General features: G+C 38.2%; 1 protein-coding gene across 1 annotated transcript in view; it reads right to left on the bottom strand.

Moving 5' to 3' along the window:
- Window positions 1-359: 359 nt before the first annotated feature.
- Window positions 360-19,801, bottom strand: part of LOC107082797 (neurexin-1-like) — a 1,206,010-nt gene continuing 1,186,568 nt past the window's right edge. Inside the window, exon 23 of the mRNA XM_015371662.1 lies at window positions 360-1,985. Coding sequence (XP_015227148.1) covers window positions 1,099-1,985 — 887 coding nt within the window. The 3' untranslated portion in view covers window positions 360-1,098. The remainder of the gene's footprint in view (window positions 1,986-19,801) is intronic.

Below are 19,801 nucleotides of genomic sequence, written 5' to 3'. Positions count from 1 at the left end.
TCTTACTTGTGCTCTGTCAGCAAACTTTCTTATAGACCCGCTCACGCTATAGGTCCATAAGTTTCTGCATTGTCTATACATATATTTATAATTATATATAGAACACAGTTCATCTGGTTTGCTGGAGTTTTTTTCCTGTGATTAGTAACTGTAAGAACAAGACAGTTTCTTTGCTGGCCCACTTTGGGGCACCTTGGCGTCCCGAAAACACACAACATATATCTGCTGGAACGAAGATGGACCAAGTGGCTTTGGCCTTGAGTTTTTGGCGGCTAAACGTACACGTTAGCATCCGTATGTTGGAGCTTGATGGTGTCTCACACAGTTGCTACGTTTAACGGTATGTTCATCAGTCATTATTTTTTTTCGTTTTTTTTTTTTTTTTTTTTTAACTCCACAAAAAGAAAAACTGTTGATCTCTTTTTCGTAAATGAATACTACATGCTTGAAACATGGCAGAGTTCGCGTTGCATCAGCAGCAGGGCAACGTAGACAAGCAGAGACAAAGAGAGAATTAGCCAATCAGAGATAGAGAGAGAGAGATCCGCCACTGAGATCAGAGATGCTTGTTGACGCCCAGGCGAGGTACTGCTGAAGTATTTCTGCAAGGTGGTGGTAAATTAGGGGAAATGCTTGCTAGTTGCTAATTTATGCTCTATTTCAGTGTTCACATATACTTTTTCGGTTCAAGACCCATTTTCTCAAATGGCTAAAGATAAAGATTGAGCAAATACTTTTGGTAATGCTTGTTACAAGTGCTGAAGACTTGTTATTACCTTTTAAAATGCTAAAAAATCCCAGCATCTTCAGCATTTCCTTTGTGTTTGTTGTTGGCACCTTCTCTAGAATAATTCAAATTTGGGTGTAGATAATTCTGCTTTAATTTAATTTCTAAGGTCTAAAAAATGAGAAGAATGCTTCTGTGCGATGCTGTCCGCTGTGTTTGGCCGTTAACTTGAATTCACAATACTGATTTTTTTTCTTGACTCACCCAATTGGTGTTTTAGATGTCTCTCCCTCTGTCTCAGTCTTTCTCCCGTCTCTTTCCATATCTACATGCACCCGCTGTCTGTCCTTGCGTGTGACGGTGGTGCTTCCTCACACATAGTACTCCTTGTCTTTGTTCTTCTTGTTCTTGGTGACAGTCTTGGCAGTGGCGGGCTGTTTTTCCTTCACCAGGGTGCCGTTGCTCTGCGTGGCCGAGTTGCTGATGTAGTTGCGACTCTGGTCCACCTGGTAGGAGCCCTCGTCTCGGTTGCGGTACTTGTACATGGCGTAGAGCAGGATGAGAATGCAGAGCGCCGCTGCGGCTACAATGCCTACCACCATTCCTGTGGTGCTGCTGGACTGCTGCACCTCTACGGCGCCGGGGAGGCCTCTCTCTGGAGATGTGGGATCTGGAGTGGGAACATGGGGGAAATTTGGCGGGTATGTTATTCCCGGGATTCTGCGGTGGCCTGGATCTGAGGAGGGGTGGGCCGGCGGCAGCAGCACCTGGTCCCGGGTGTTCATTTTGCCTGCAGGGATATTGTTGCTACTACTGCTGCTGCCGCCAGCAGCCGGTTTGACACGAGGTCCGAGCTGGTCGGGGTTGGCAGTGGGGGTAGAGGAAAGCGATGGGTGTTGGGAAATGGGGTAGCGAGAGAAGTGACGGTCTCGGGGGTTAAGGACCCCACTATCGACTGCCGGGGGAGGGGGGAGGACAGTCCTATCAGTGACCAGAGGGGAGTTTTTGTAATAGTCTTCATCATCTGTCTCTGTCATCTCCCCCGAACCCGAAACCTCTATGGTCTCCTCGCAGTCCTCTTGGTCCAAAGGGCAGGGGGGGCGGCCGTTGGACACGGGGACGGACTCTTTGGTGGTTTCGAGTAGGGTGAGGAAAGGACGGTAGGTAGTGGGGGGCGAGGGAATTACTGGGTAACGTGTGGCAATAGAGGGGGGGTCTAGGGAGTCCACCGTTATAATGGGCAAGACTAATTCACCTCCTAGGACAAGAAACAGAAAACGAAGGAACAGAGCGTTAGAGACTACCTTAGAGAGACCAATTTAACTTCAAAAGAACAGATCAAATGAAAACAGGAAAACCAGCATTAAATCAATACATCAGCTTGTTATGTCTGTCTGTTCTTGTCTATTTATGAAGACATTGTACTGACTACATCTGAACTGCAATGTGCTGTACAAAATACAAGAACGTAATATATCCTGATCTGCCTCTCTATTCTATGTGTTGTGTCACTAACAAAATATATCAGTAAACTATAAACAATACTAAGAAATGGAACATTTGTTGAACTACAAATCCTGTCCTAAAATGCTAACGTTCTATTCTTACCTACTCTAGCACTCAGGTGTTTCTGCTGTGAGTGGTTAAATAAGATAGCAAACCACGAGGTTCAGGTCACTTACATCAACAAATTGGCCGCATGATTTTTGCATGAAAAAAAAAAATTACAAAAAGAAAGCTGTGTAAGATTGTTCTCGGATAGTGATAAACAACTTCCCCCCTTTACTTCCTTTACTTCTCTCTTGTGTAATGCTTCATTACAATGCAAAGGCATATCCTCTTGATTGTCTCTTTTTACTGAAATCTTTATTCTAGTCCCAAATATAATTCTATAAAAAAAAAAAACTTTTTCTATTTCTCCCCCCCTCCTTCTCAGCGTGGTGGTTTCTGTGGCTTTTAAAAAGGAGGATTAAGGTTTTTTTTACCCCTAATTTTCAAAAGCTCACTTCAAAAATATAGGTTGCAGAGAGTAAAGTATATATTGCCTTGCTGAAGTTTTCATGCACTCTGACCTTTTCCCACATTGCAATAAAAAAAACATAAATCTAAATTATTGGGCTTTTATGTGACAAAAAGAAGTGTATAATTCTTGCACTGATTTTTTTTTTCTTCAAGCACAAATATGAAAACCTTTACAATGATTTGCTGTCCCCCTGAGGTAATATTAAATTACAGCTGCAGCTCTTTTGGTAAATGTCGCCTTTGCAAATCTGCAGAATGAAATGGTTTCCAGTTCTACTATGCAACAGAGCTCGATCCCTGTGAGCTGACAGAGAAATATATGAATGTGTGGATAGAGTTTCAGTTAGGTCTGGACTTTGACTGGGCCACTGTGGTACATAATTAAGCTTTGATCTAAACCTTTCCATTATAGCCCTTGTTTTATAGAGTCATTTATTTTCCTAAACGTGTCTGGATTAGTTGTGTTTCACAGCTTCTAACAGGTTTTCTTTAGGGGTGCGCTGTATTTAGCTAATTTCGTCTTCCCATTAAGAATTAAACAGCCCCTCTATAAAGCCTAAAATATTGCTTTATAACAACCACTTTTTTCCATTGCTTTCCATTGTACTGCCTGTATTAAGCGAGATTTGCATTTCTTTCACTGATGCCGACTGTTGCATATTTAACACATACAAATAAATCTACTGGAAGCTTTTTGTTCCCATGTTTGTTTTGCTTTGTTGGTTCTTTTTTAATTCATATAGAGGTACAACAGCTACAAAAGAGGATACAAAACAAATAAACATAAAAAAATGTCCGATTTTTATTTGGAAAAAGTGAAAAACGGTTTAAGTTTTTACACAATCTATAGATTTTTATGAGAAAAAAGCTATGTCATCTGAATTAACACCTGTATCGGCCTATCAGGATTTTAGTTTTGGTCTGATAAGTAAAATCAGGCCAATAATAGGTATAAATTATCTTATAATTAACACCAATTTTAATACTGTAAAAAATCTCTGATGTTCCTTTTCATATTCTTGCTTCAGGAAGGGTAGGGTACGGGTTTTTGTTGGGTCCAGTGACAGTCAGAAATCATCAACTGTATGGCAATAAATCCACAGACCGCTGGAAATTATTTTTCACAATCATTTTCAACCCAAATTATCAACTAATTTTAGGATTTTTGATAATTTTTGATAAATGGAGAGTGTAAAAGAAGGGCATAAAGGGGAAAAAATGGTTTGGGGTTAATAGATAATTATGCTTTTATTACTGGATTATTTGCAAAGCAGATATTTTAAACCAATCTGCTCTGTTTTACCACACAACATACTGATTAATAAAAAATCCTGGTAAATGTTTTAAGTTTTTTTTTTACAGTATATAATTGCATATTGTTTATTTTTTCTCTCTAAATAATTGGGAAAAAATATTTTAATCTAATATCCTTTCAAAATAAAACATAAAAAAAATCAGTTATATATATTGGCCCTGCTTTTTATATTGGCACATCTCTAATTTATACTTAGGTATAACGAAATAGATAAAATACTTTTAGATTTATGTTTTTATCATGCAAAAATGTGAAAAAAGTTCAAGAGGTATGAGAACTTTTCCATAAGAGTGTTAAGAAATCCTTCAAACCCTCCTCACATCAAAACATCAGAACAAAACAAGGGGCAGTGACATTCCTCTAAAGCAACCACCAGCTGTTAGGAAAAAAAAAAACTCTTAATGAGCCAAACTTTGCTGAGTTCCTGTCATTTATCTGCCCACAATCACAAATAAACAACAAAAGAAAGATTGATGGGGGCAAAATAGTTATTATAAAAAAAGGATAAACTGTTTCACATCCAAAGAGAATCCTTCAGAGTCAGAATAACTGTTATGCATATGGGGGATCAGAACATGAATACAGGCCTTTTTTTCTCTATCTGGTCAGTTTAGCAAATATGTAAGGGTCACAGAGCACGACACAGTTAGAAAACATGGCAGAGGGGAATAAATTACATCACATCTTTGGGGGGAGAGAAAAGGGAAGGTAAGAGCAAAACATGACCAAATATAATGCCAACATCAACAGCATAAAATCATGGCTCAGGCTCTTTGTTTGATTGATGAGGTTAATAAGCGTAACTCCACGATGGAGGAGTTGGAAACGGCAGCTCAGGGTTGAAGGGAGGCACGAGTGAGGGAAAAGTTTTGGGTCATTCCAAAAAAGTTAAAAAACAATCCACTGGACTTTGTTTCTGGGTTTGAAGACGCTTCGCTTCACATCCAGGAAGCTTTTTCAATTCAAAATGTCAGAAACAGCGTTGAGTTCGAGTCTCTTATACAGTAGCGCAGCAAAGCCTTTAGAAAACATGCAAATTGAAACGGACAAACGGGTCCTACCCTTCGGAATGGTCACCTGACTCCGCCAGATGGATTTGCGAAAATACTGGTTAGCTGATTGGCCTATGTTGGTGATAGACGGGCCAAGTAAACCAATCCGATCAACGAAGCATATGACGTACTAACAGAGCGACGACGAAAACACAACCACAAGCCAGGCACAAGCCAATTGATAGATCAAACTCTTACAGAAATCAGTCAGCAGGAGAGCAAAAACATCTTTTCCTCTGAGAAAAGCCTCCAGAGCAGTGTTTTGCTCTTCTTTCAGTGAAGAAATACTCTGTAATTCCGATAAAACTTGCTCGATAGCCACGCTAACGCTAGTTTCATCGGTTGAAGCCGCCATGTTCTTTAGACTGAACTGTCGCGCTTCTCACTGCGTCACACCTCAACCCGCCTCAAAGCCAATGCTGATTGGACGTTCGTTTGGTGAACGGCTCCAAATTTTCTTTAACGGAGAGTCTCCAGACTGATTAGCGAGTGAAACCTTGAAAGCTCGTGACATCAGGATGGTCTCACGAGGCTATCGGAATGGGGTCTGTTTGGCTTCTTCTCTGACATTTTTATTTGAAAAAGCTTCCTGGATGGGAAGCGAAGCATCTTCAAACATGGAAACAGAGTCCAGTGGATTGTTTTTTAACTTTTTTGAAATGACTATGACCTGGATGAGAATCTTCACCAGCAGAAAGTTTTTGGGATTTCAGGACCTTCTGAGTGTCTCTTTGACAACTCATCAACTTACAAACCCCCAGAAATCAGTTTAAATAACACAAGGAGAACATTTAAATCAAATTACATCAAACTGTGTAAGAAAACTAATGCAGTTGAGATACCATGACTACAGAAACATAACAGCAAGGTAAAAATACATTTCAGAGAGAACAGACATGAAAAAAACATGAGAGCTGTAAAGGAGAAGGACCCTGTAAATCTAGAACCTTCTGAGTTCTTTCTTTCTCTTGCTGTAAAAGTCTAGTTTCCATGGCGATACTACTTCTTTTTGTCTCTGTGTGTGAGGGGTACGTTACACTGTGGCGACTGGAGGACAGCAGAGCGTTGTGGCATGTTTGAGGTGCAAAGAGAGGCGACATTCAGGTGGTCTTTTTAGACGTGTGGGTTTAAAAAAAAACAAAAAAAAAACCAGAGTAAGGAAAAAAAAAGACTGGAGGATCTCGGGGATACTGAACGTGTGTGTGATGGAGGGTGATGAGATACTAGCTCAGCTCTATTTACGCTGCCATTTGTGGCAGATGTGCTGCAAGTGCAAGTTTAGCTTCAAGCTTGCTTCAGCTGCTTTAAGTCACAGTAATACTTCTACTTTCCTTGTCCTGCTTTCGCTGCAGAAGGATGACCTTTTCTGGCTTTAGCAACAATGTAATCCTCTCGCTATCTGGGATCTTATTCCTGGCTTATATGAACCAAAGGAAAGCAGCATGTGGACATTATATAGACTGTTATGGAATGTTTATATTCTACAGGTTTCTGCTTCTGTCTTTTTGAAGCCCAGTAGGCCTGGTTCTGCTGGAGGTTTCTTCCTGTTAAAAGGGTGTTTTTCCTCTCCACTGTCGCTAATCATGCTTAGTCTGAGGGATTGCCATTTAATCAATAAGTCGATGCAATCAACTGGTTTTCCTTACACAGAAAACTTTGAATCAATTTGACTTTATGATCTGCTGAACTGTAAAGTGCCTTGAGATGACATGTGTTGCGAATTGGCGCTATAGATATAAACTGAATTGAATTGAAAAGAAAGTAATTGTTCCATCAAATCCGTCGCATCGCTCTGCTGTACTTCAGTCTGCCGTGAAGCCAAAGCCTCAGGGCCTCATGTCGTCAGCTGATAGGGAAGGGCTACTGGAAAAAATTATGAATCTCACCCCTCATCCACAAAGTGTGCCAGACAGTTATCAAGTCAACCATCTTTTCATTTCCTGTGGTTTGCCTTGAGCCTGATGAAACACTATTTTCGTCTAATCAACAACTTCTATTGGCTCTGCACCTTTTTTGGTCCCCGTATGCATCTCTGATTCACCTGCTGCTCGTGATGGGAAGGTGAGAGTTGACCTTGGTTTGACATGTGTTTCACCTGCTCCCTCTGAGAGCTGCCAAGAACCATGCTGAGAGGTGTAATCGTTTTATAGCGATCGGGAATGAAAGAAGAGATTATTTATTTAGAGAATGCGTGTAAAAAGAGATTTCCTGACAGCAGTTCTGATGAAAACTGAGCTAAAAAATATGCATCCCATTTCCAGAGACTGCTGGATTCAGCCTAAAACTGAAAGAAACTCAGATATCCTGCCTGCCATTCATTTAAGCTGCTGAGGCGGTGGATCCATGTTTAGGCCACATGATGAGACGTTTTTATCTTTACTTGCATGCTGCTCCAATGAACGTCCAGCATGAATCACCTGCTCCCCACAAAAATAAGAGATGCATTAATGCCACTCTATAGCAAACATTGATGCTGCAGATAATGACAGTTTTCATGCATTCATTTGAAATATATCAACCAGAAGCGGCTGTTTGGAGTTAGTTGCAGCATTCTTAACTAAGCTTTGATTAGGCTACAGATGCAAAATCCAGCAGCTTTCCCGAGCTGATAGTTGCTTGCTGTGGAATCATACTAGAATAGGAGCAATTATGGGTGCATCGCCTGTGCAGCACAGGAGTTCCATAAGCTGTTTTCAAATGGTGCATTCGCTGTCGTCGCTTATGGAAAAAGGGATTTATTATGATAAAAAAACAGACACAGATAATGTCGCGATTTTATATAATGTTTTTCAGGGGGTTAGATATTTGCTAGAGGGAAATTCAGCACTTTCCCAGCCCTGAGGGTGTTTCACTCTTTGGATTGTCTCTATAAATCTGTCTGGATTTTCTATTTTACAGTAAAAAACATGTCAGACGTGCAGACAAGAAAATCTCAGCCTGATTAGAAGACATCACAACATCCCAGTTCGGTTCCATCCTTGGCTTTAAATGAAGCTCTTCTCTGGCCTATTTAGGGAATGAATTTTGTTCCATTTTTGTTGTAGCAAAGAAAATGTTTTGGAAATGGAAATAAAAAAAAATTTCCTGAAATTAAGCTTAAAAATAATTCTCATTCAAAAAAGATTTCAAGATTAAGTTTTCTGTTACTGTCAGGTTTTATTTTTCAAACTATTATTATGTAAAATTTTATTAGAATCTACCCAAAGATGGGGACTCGAGTTTGTGACTCATACTCGAGTCGCACTTAAGTCGCATATTTAATGACTTTAGACTCGACTTAGAATTGTATTTGAAGGACTTCAGACTTGACTTGTGAACAATATTTTATTTCGAAGTGTTTTTTGTTTTACTAACTTGACTGATCGCCGCTCGCCTTAACCGCACACAGCAGCGGTAAAAAAACAAAACAAAAAAAATAGGCAGAAGGGCTGTCAAAGTGTCACGTAGCACTGACGTCACTGACGCAACGCTACGTGACATATATGCCTGTGCGCCCGTGCGCATACATGCATGATCGACAAGCCAAGCTTTAAAAACTTCATGGCAGTCGTAGAGGAGAAATATGTTGTGAATAATGTTGTGAATTTTCATTAAATACATAAACTGAATTGAATTTAAAATACTGCCCGCCAAGTCGGTTCTGTCTGTTCCAGGGCATTAAGTTACAAAAAGTTATTGCACAATGTTTCTTTTATGAAAGAATTGTTATTGTCCTGCTATTTATTTAGGGTTTTTCTTTATCTGTTGTAGTTGCTAACTTTATATGTATTAATAAAAGGCAGGATTGCGATTGTTTTTTTTCCACAGCCCTCATTTTCACTTAAAAATAAAAGAGCAGACATTTACTCCTAAAACTAGAAAAAGTTGTAACCACAAATGTCAGGTAAATACTGTAAGAAAATTGTTGTTTTTGAAACAAAAAAATAAAGATGCAAAATTTAACTGGAATAAAATGTGCGTGTGTGCTTTTTTTAATTGCATTTTTCATTTACCAGTTCAAGATAATGATCATTCCATAGATATAATAGCGACCTTTAAGCTATACCGTCTCAGTGACGGAGATGAAAACACAAGCAGAAACAAGCAAGCACGCAAATTATTAATCAAGTGATTAGAATTTATTGTGTGAATGATTGATAATTGTGAAAGGCCTTCTCAAGACTTGAGATTTGACTTGGACTTGCAAAAAATGACTTGTGAACATGTCTGAATCTACCTGATGGAGCAGATGTATTTAATTGTCACGGAAATCCAGCAGCACTGAAATTTTGGACGGAAATCAAGATTTTAAAATTTTAAATGTTTTTTTGAAATGTTATCTTTTTTAGATTGAGGTTTACAAAATGAATTTTTTTTTTTTACCAATTGCATCCTCCCAAAGTTTTTCATAAGATATTTTTATTTTAGTTTGGTAATATTTTGTCTCAAGCTGTTTTAGTTCAGCCATAACCGTGACAAGGGATGGGTATCGAATTCTGCTCTTTTATTGTAGCCGACCAATTTCCATTGCTACTATCAACTACCTACTCATGTAAAACCAAAGGGTACTATGTTTTGGTACCTACTGTAAGTGCATTATTGTGACACAGTAGGATCTTTGCGGATAAAAAACAGCATTACACATATAAGAGCGTGAGGATGTTAGGGGGCGCTTGAGAGGTTGGCTCCATTTTTTAAAATGTGATGCAGATTATAGTCCCTCTAATACTTCCCGATTGAAGTACAAAAAAAGGTACCGTACTGAAGTTGATTTTTCAAAACTTGTCAAGAGGTGGAGCCAGTGGCGGATCTAGACCAAATGTACCAGGGGGCCAGGGGGGGCAGCGTGATTTCATGGGAGCACAGAAAAGCATGAAATAAAAAAAACAAGGGATTCAAATATATTAAGAAAGCTGCATGAAGTGAAATTTCAATTCCATTAGATTTAATAAAAAATATATTTCTTATTAGATTAATAAATTAACAAAATTAGGAATTTTACATATTTTTTACTTAATTTATGTTAAAATGACTGTTTTCTCTAAATTTGAATTAGAACGCAAGAAAAACTGTTAAATTCAGCTGTAAAAATTAGAGCAATATTTTTTTTGAAAAAAAAATAAATAAATTTGCAGATGGAAACTGGGATCCTATCTCAATACCACTCAAGCTATCCCCTTATTTTTTTTTTTAAGTAATTAGTAAAACAAAATTTGTAAAGAAAAAAATGAAATGTATCCAGAAGTGCTATCAGTAACCATGTCTGTTCCAGCGCATATCATCATTAGAACTTCTTTGATTATTATTACTTCAGTAGAAAAAGCCATAACTGGAGCCAGGACATGATCCACAGGGGCACTGGCCCCCGTTGGCCCCTGTCTAGAATCACCCATGAGTGGAGCTATGTTTTCATACAGGATGAGTTACACTTTAAATTATGCAGATTAGGTTTAAAACTCCATTCTGACCCTGGAACATATGATTATGTTTGCTCAGCGGTCCGTAGAGTACCAAAAGGTTTTACTCAAGTAAAAGTAGAAAGTAGTAATCGAACAAATTAGTCCAGTAAGATTAAAAAAGTACTTTTTAAGATGGCTACTTAAGTACCAGGTAATGTTGGCTGGTGTGTTCTGATTGAAATGTTATCAGACAGGCAGTTATGTGGAAACTTTTTGCATTTTAAAGTATAAAATAAAATGAAAAGAAATACAATTAAAGTTCGACATGAGCTAAAATGAAAAATGGCCAAATATCGCACTTTGACCCAAAATGGCCGACTTCCTGTGGGTTTTAGGGCATACCTCCAAGAGACTTTTTTTCATAATTTCAGGAAATCTACCTTTGTGCCAAATTTCAAATCTCTGTGACTTACAGTTTCCCCCAACCCACGTTAGGGGGTGCTGTGGCGTAATTTGGGGGCGGCCATTTTGGATTCCATTATAGACCGGCTATTTCACGCGGGGGACAATTTACTCCCACGTTTTGTGAGTTTTTTAATATGCGAAGTCCCCGTAAAATGTGTTCAAAGTGAGAAAATAAAAAAAATAATAAGAAGAAAAAGAAACTTTCAAATACAATAGGCCTTCGCAGCGCTTTGCTGCTCGGGCCTAAATAGATAAAATAATTACAAAAATCAAATTCCGAGCAGAGCACTATCGATACTTCAACGTTAACATCTAAAACCAGAGTTTTCACTAGGTATTTCATATGTGTTAGGAAGGATAAAAATATATCCAGCTATAATATTTAGTGGGGATAACTGATAACTTGGTGATAACTCCACCCTGGAAAGAAAATGAATGAAATCCATTTTCAAATTAATAGAATTAATAGAAACCCAGATATAAAATGAAGTATTCCTCTGCAGCACTCCATTACAGGAATAGACAGGCTAAATTAGCATATTAGCACTGTGACCTTGTCACTTAAATTGATAAGACATCGCTTGCCTTTTTTAAAGGTGTCCCATTAATATGTCTGAACCTTGCAAATGATGTCCCTTGTGACTTATAAATACACCACAAGGAGACATTTGATATTAAGGGTAGGAAAACCAGAAACATAGCATTTTAGCCCTAATTTGTTTTTTTGATGATGTAAAGGAATTTATTTTAAAAAGTAAAAAACAGACTGTTTGTTTTAGTGGCAACTGGCTTTGGTTCTCTGACGATGCAGAGCAAAGTTCCCCAGCAGGATAAATCTGGAAAACATGTCCAAATCAAAATTAAATGAAGAAAATCATGCAACTTGTATCCTTTCAATCACACATCTCTACTGTGACATATTGTTAGAGGTGTTTTCTGCTACAGTAGTAGTCATTCAGTTCATTTTTAAACATCAATCTTTGTACTAAATATTCTTTCTGTTATGATTTATGGACATTAAGATCTAAAGAGAAGCGTCATCTCCTGGTCAGACCCTTTAATTTAGTTAAAGGGAGGAGTCAGAGGAGTAGGAGGGGGTCACTCCAGTGGCTGGACGTTGCAGGGGATTCTGCTGGGAGTTGCAGGGAAGCGGGCTGCCATTCAGCTGGCATTTGACTTGGGAGGGTCATTTTGAATGGCTGCTACTGTACAATAATCTGATTTTTTGATTGTTTTATGAGAAAACAGAGAAATTGAAAGACTGTCTCCAAATATATCCTGAGCAGCTGCATCAGGATTTGGATTTCATGTCTGTGAAGGAGGCACATTTATGAACTTTGCTATTCAGGGTTTATCTGCTTGGCGATGTACATTGCCAAACAGCTAACTTGGGAAACCTGCATATAAAAACCTAAGGCAATTTACTATCCAAGGGAGATCAATGAAGTATCGCAGTAAGAAATAACTGACAGGAGAACTCATTGAGCAGGATCACACTGGACTTGAGGGCTCAGCGTCCTGGGTCAGCTCTCATTTATCAACCTTATCTCGTACACTCACCCCTCGACCTAAAAAGAGCATTTGCAGGTTGTCTCTATGGCATGTCATCTGATGAATTATTGAGGAGCCCCCTCAAAGCTCTGATTTTGTCGGAGTTAAACTGATATAGCACCTACAACATCTTAGGACTGATAAGTAGCTTGAGGCTGGCAAGTGAAAAGGTCATGCTTAGGTAGAGCACAGGCATAAAGTGAAATATGTAGATGGTATTAAAGACTTAATGAGCAAAACTTGTTGGCTGAATAGACCTTTTCTAAATGTGTGCTGCATTACAGCTGTATTTTACTTTTTTTTTTTATAACAGAGTTCTTCCCATTGGTCTTCTTGCTCCTCTGACATAGGCTCATTACCACCGAGGGCAGATTCAAACCAAAGCTCTAATTGGTTGGTGTAGTTAAATTTTGCTTACAGTCAAAGTTTAATTAGCCTGGTGGGAATGCAGGATTTGTTCTTGGGAATTCTACTCCGCATGCTCTTTTTTTATCCTGTTCCCTTTCTCTCTCTCATAAGCTCTCACTGGTCTGTGTTTCACTCCCCCCTCCTTTTTTTCCCCGTTCTTTCTTGAGTGCAACACAACGTGATAAGAATCTCAACAAACTCCTTTCCTTTCAATAAGGCCATTCCTAACCGTATATGCCACCCAGCCTCTAGTGCAGTATTTGGTGATATCCTGCCTTGTCTTCTGCTTCTACAAATAGTCCAGAATCTGGTCTTCAATGAGCCTAAAAGAGCCAAAGTCACCTATTTGTCACCAAATCATTTATTTGTCCTCACGCTACCATTAGAGACCCATATCAAATTGAAGTAATTGTCAACTATAAAATATGCTTAGATTGGAGGCAACCAAACTTTTGCTCAGCTGAAGAAGTTTCAACACCTATCCAGTAGTCTTTGTCAATTCTGTCAGCTCACAGCAAAATTGACAAAGAGTTCTGGATAGGTGTTACAAAGCATGCTTAAACTGCCTCCAGTTTAAGCATGCTTTGTTGTTGCCACGAACTGGATGACTGAGAACTTACACTTTGTAGTCATTTTTGGTTGACAACTAATTAAACTCCCAAAACACATGATTTGTTTCAGTATACAGTCTGGCAAAAGAAATCTGGACATATGATCCGTAGCAATTGGAACACATTGTAGTAAATGGTGCTATGCAGACCACTCATGACTGTAAATCTGATGGTCCGACAAAGATTGATTATAGATCTTCTTTGTTTGGACTTATGCAGCAGTTTAAAATGGATTTCACAAATCAGCACAACAAAACACTTTAATCCAAGAAGAACTACTTGGACAAGTTCTCTACCCAAGAGTTCAACCATTTGTGTTCAAAGTAGAACCCATCTGTATTTGGGGTAAATACGAACCAAAATGATCAAATCATGATGGAAACATTATGCCATCTCTGGTCAGGAAGTTGAAATATTGATCTTACTTGAGCTTAATTAAACAGCAAGTGCATTTTTGTTTCATCACAGACTGACTTTGTTTATAAAGTTGTCTGTTATTGCATGATCTCGGGATTCCAGGTGTACTCTAGCACAGAGGTCACAATTGAAAATCAGTGGGGTCAGAATAAAGAAAATCAACAACCAGTAAAGGTCCGGAGACATTTTTAAGTATAATCTGTTACTTCAAACAGAATTTAACACTGAAATAAAATTTGGTTTTTATGCATCCATGTTATACACTGACTTTTGAAATAAAAATACATTTTAACACCTGCTCACTCCACCCTGCCTGCTGTTATCACTAATTGGTTTCACCTCCATCTATACCTCTTTTGGATCTGTTCCCAGTACCAGATCGTCTCAAACCAACCGTTGAGTACCTTCCAGCATTTCAATCTTTTGCCTCCCTACCTGTTGCCTGACCTGTTTTCTGCCTTTTTTCACCGAGCCTGCCTGATCCCTTATCTGATTCTGTCTGCCTGCCCTGAATCCAAACCAGATCTGCCTGTGGACCCCTGCATCAGTTCTGCCTTGGATTGCCTGCCTGTGAGCCAGAACCCCACTCAGTCAGTGAGTAACCGAGTCTGCCTANAACCACAAATGTCAGGTAAATACTTTAAGAAAATTGTTGTTTTTGAAAGAAAAAAAATAAAGATGCAAAATTTAACTGGAATAAATTGTGCGTGTGTGCTTTTTTTAATTGTATTTTTCATTTAGCAGTTCAAGATAATGATCATTCCATAGATATAATAGCGACCTTTAAGCTATACCGTCTCAGTGAAGCAGATGAAAACACAAGCAGAAACAAGCAAGCACGCAAATTATTAATCAAGTGATTAGAATTTATTGTGTGAATGATTGATAATTGTGAAAGGCCTTCTCAAGACTTGAGATTTGACTTGGACTTGCAAAAAATGACTTGTGAACATGTCTGAATCTACCTGATGGAGCAGATGTATTTAATTGTCACGGAAATCCAGCAGCACTGAAATTTTGGACGGAAATCAAGATTTTAAAATTTTAAATGTTTTTTTGAAATGTTATCTTTTTTAGATTGAGGTTTACAAAATGAATTTTTTTTTTTTACCAATTGCATCCTCCCAAAGTTTTTCATAAGATATTTTTATTTTAGTTTGGTAATATTTTGTCTCAAGCTGTTTTAGTTCAGCCATAACCGTGACAAGGGATGGGTATTGAATTCTGCTCTTTTATTGTAGCCGACCAATTTCCATTGCTACTATCAACTACCTACTCATGTAAAACCAAAGGGTACTATGTTTTGGTACCTACTGTAAGTGCATTATTGTGACACAGTAGGATCTTTGCGGATAAAAAACAGCATTACACATATAAGAGCGTGAGGATGTTAGGGGGCGCTTGAGAGGTTGGCTCCATTTTTTAAAATGTGATGCAGATTATAGTCCCTCTAATACTTCCCGATTGAAGTACAAAAAAAGGTACCGTACTGAAGTTGATTTTTCAAAACTTGTCAAGAGGTGGAGCCAGTGGCGGATCTAGACCAAATGTACCAGGGGGCCAGGGGGGGCAGCGTGATTTCATGGGAGCACAGAAAAGCATGAAATAAAAAAAACAAGGGATTCAAATATATTAAGAAAGCTGCATGAAGTGAAATTTCAATTCCATTAGATTTAATAAAAAATATATTTCTTATTAGATTAATAAATTAACAAAATTAGGAATTTTACATATTTTTTACTTAATTTATGTTAAAATGACTGTTTTCTCTAAATTTGAATTAGAACGCAAGAAAAACTGTTAAATTCAGCTGTAAAAATTAGAGCAATATTTTTTTTGAAAAAAAAATAAATAAATTTGCAGATGGAAACTGGGATCCTATCTCAATACCACTCAAGCTATCCCCTTATTTTTTTTTTTAAGTAATTAGTAAAACAAAATTTGTAAAGAAAAAAATGAAATGTATCCAGAAGTGCTATCAGTAACCATGTCTGTTCCAGCGCATATCATCATTAGAACTTCTTTGATTATTATTACTTCAGTAGAAAAAGCCATAACTGGAGCCAGGACATGATCCACAGGGGCACTGGCCCCCGTTGGCCCCTGTCTAGAATCACCCATGGGTGGAGCTATGTTTTCATACAGGATGAGTTACACTTTAAATTATGCAGATTAGGTTTAAAACTCCATTCTGACCCTGGAACATATGATTATGTTTGCTCAGCGGTCCGTAGAGTACCAAAAGGTTTTACTCAAGTAAAAGTAGAAAGTAGTAATCGAACAAATTAGTCCAGTAAGATTAAAAAAGTACTTTTTAAGATGGCTACTTAAGTACCAGGTAATGTTGGCTGGTGTGTTCTGATTGAAATGTTATCAGACAGGCAGTTATGTGGAAACTTTTTGCATTTTAAAGTATAAAATAAAATGAAAAGAAATACAATTAAAGTTCGACATGAGCTAAAATGAAAAATGGCCAAATATCGCACTTTGACCCAAAATGGCCGACTTCCTGTGGGTTTTAGGGCATACCTCCAAGAGACTTTTTTTCATAATTTCAGGAAATCTACCTTTGTGCCAAATTTCAAATCTCTGTGACTTACAGTTTCCCCCAACCCACGTTAGGGGGTGCTGTGGCGTAATTTGGGGGCGGCCATTTTGGATTCCATTATAGACCGGCTATTTCACGCGGGGGACAATTTACTCCCACGTTTTGTGAGTTTTTTAATATGCGAAGTCCCCGTAAAATGTGTTCAAAGTGAGAAAATAAAAAAAATAATAAGAAGAAAAAGAAACTTTCAAATACAATAGGCCTTCGCAGCGCTTTGCTGCTCGGGCCTAAATAGATAAAATAACAACAAAAATCATATTTCGAACAGTGCACTATCGATTCTTCAACGTTAACATCTAAAACCAGAGTTTTCACTAGGTATTTCATATGTGTTAGGAAGGATAAAAATATATCCAGCTATAATATTTAGTGGGGATAACTGATAACTTGGTGATAACTCCACCCTGGAAAGAAAATGAATGAAATCCATTTTCAAATTAATAGAATTAATAGAAACCCAGATATAAAATGAATGAAGTATTCCTCTGCAGCACTCCATTACAGGAATAGACAGGCTAAATTAGCATATTAGCACTGTGACCTTGTCACTTAAATTGATAAGACATCGCTTGCCTTTTTTAAAGGTGTCCCATTAATATGTCTGAACCTTGCAAATGATGTCCCTTGTGACTTATAAATACACCACAAGGAGACATTTGATATTAAGGGTAGGAAAACCAGAAACATAGCATTTTAGCCCTAATTTGTTTTTTTGATGATGTAAAGGAATTTATTTTAAAAAGTAAAAAACAGACTGTTTGTTTTAGTGGCAACTGGCTTTGGTTCTCTGACGATGCAGAGCAAAGTTCCCCAGCAGGATAAATCTGGAAAACATGTCCAAATCAAAATTAAATGAAGAAAATCAGGCAACTTGTATCCTTTCAATCACACATCTCTACTGTGACATATTGTTAGAGGTGTTTTCTGCTACAGTATTAGTCATTCAGTTCCTTTTTAAACATCAATCTTTGTACTAAATATTCTTTCTGTTATGATTTATGGACATTAAGATCTAAAGAGAAGCGTCATCTCCTGGTCAGACCCTTTAATTTAGTTAAAGGGAGGAGTCAGAGGAGTAGGAGGGGGTCACTCCAGTGGCTGGACGTTGCAGGGGATTCTGCTGGGAGTTGCAGGGAAGCGGGCTGGCATTTGACTTGGGAGGGTCATTTTGAATGGCTGCTACTGTACAATAATCTGATTTTTTCATTGTTTTATGAGAAAACAGAGAAATTGAAAGATTGTCTCTAAATATATCCTGTGCAGCTGCATCAGGGTTTGGATTTGATGTCTGTGAAGGAGGCACATTTATGAACTTTGCTATTCAGGGTTTATCTGCTTGGCGATGTACATTGCCAAACAGCTAACTTGGGAAACCTGCATATAAAAACCTAAGGCAATTTACTATCCAAGGGAGATCAATGAAGTATCGCAGTAAGAAATAACTGACAGGAGAACTCATTGAGCAGGATCACACTGGACTTGAGGGCTCAGCGTCCTGGGTCAGCTCTCATTTATCAACCTTATCTCGTACACTCACCCCTCGACCTAAAAAGAGCATTTGCAGGTTGTCTCTATGGCATGTCATCTGATGAATTATTGAGGAGCCCCCTCAAAGCTCTGATTTTGTCGGAGTTAAACTGATATAGCACCTACAACATCTTAGGACTGATAAGTAGCTTGAGGCTGGCAAGTGAAAAGGTCATGCTTAGGTAGAGCACAGGCATAAAGTGAAATATGTAGATGGTATTAAAGACTTAATGAGCAAAACTTGTTGGCTGAATAGACCTTTTCTAAATGTGTGCTGCATTACAGCTGTATTTTACTTTTTTTTTTTATAACAGAGTTCTTCCCATTGGTCTTCTTGCTCCTCTGACATAGGCTCATTACCACCGAGGGCAGATTCAAACCAAAGCTCTAATTGGTTGGTGTAGTTAAATTTTGCTTACAGTCAAAGTTTAATTAGCCTGGTGGGAATGCAGGATTTGTTCTTGGGAATTCTACTCCGCATGCTCTTTTTTTATCCTGTTCCCTTTCTCTCTCTCATAAGCTCTCACTGGTCTGTGTTTCACTCCCCCCTCCTTTTTTTCCCCGTTCTTTCTTGAGTGCAACACAACGTGATAAGAATCTCAACAAACTCCTTTCCTTTCAATAAGGCCATTCCTAACCGTATATGCCACCCAGCCTCTAGTGCAGTATTTGGTGATATCCTGCCTTGTCTTCTGCTTCTACAAATAGTCCAGAATCTGGTCTTCAATGAGCCTAAAAGAGCCAAAGTCACCTATTTGTCACCAAATCATTTATTTGTCCTCACGCTACCATTAGAGACCCATATCAAATTGAAGTAATTGTCAACTATAAAATATGCTTAGATTGGAGGCAACCAAACTTTTGCTCAGCTGAAGAAGTTTCAACACCTATCCAGTAGTCTTTGTCAATTCTGTCAGCTCACAGCAAAATTGACAAAGAGTTCTGGATAGGTGTTACAAAGCATGCTTAAACTGCCTCCAGTTTAAGCATGCTTTGTTGTTGCCACGAACTGGATGACTGAGAACTTACACTTTCTAGTTATTTTTGGTTGACAACTAATTAAACTCCCAAAACACATGATTTGTTTCAGTATACAGTCTGGCAAAAGAAATCTGGACATATGATCCGTAGCAATTGGAACACATTGTAGTAAATGGTGCTATGCAGACCACTCATGACTGTAAATCTGATGGTCCGACAAAGATTGATTATAGATCTTCTTTGTTTGGACTTATGCAGCAGTTTAAAATGGATTTCACAAATCAGCACAACAAAACACTTTAATCCAAGAAGAACTACTTGGACAAGTTCTCTACCCAAGAGTTCAACCATTTGTGTTCAAAGTAGAACCCATCTGTATTTGAGGTAAATACAAACCAAAATTATTAAATCATGATGGAAACATTATGCCATCTCTGGTCAGGAAGTTGAAATATTGATCTTACTTGAGCTTAATTAAACAGCAAGTGCATTTTTGTTTCATCACAGACTGACTTTGTTTATAAAGTTGTCTGTTATTGCATGATCTCGGAATTCCAGGTGTACTCTAGCACAGAGGTCACAATTGAAAATCAGTGGGGTCAGAATAAAGAAAATCAACAACCAGTAAAGGTCCGGAGACATTTTTAATTATAATCTGTTACTTCAAACATAATTTAACACTGAAATAAGATTTGTTTTTTATGCATCCATGTTATACACTGACTTTTTAAATAAAAAT

Source organism: Cyprinodon variegatus, unplaced genomic scaffold, assembly GCF_000732505.1.
Source record: "Cyprinodon variegatus isolate N-32 unplaced genomic scaffold, C_variegatus-1.0 Scaffold62, whole genome shotgun sequence".
Taxonomy (NCBI): Eukaryota; Metazoa; Chordata; class Actinopteri; order Cyprinodontiformes; family Cyprinodontidae; genus Cyprinodon; species Cyprinodon variegatus.
The sequence above is the reverse complement of the archived record's forward strand: the minus strand, read 5'-3'. Positions and strand labels throughout refer to the sequence as shown.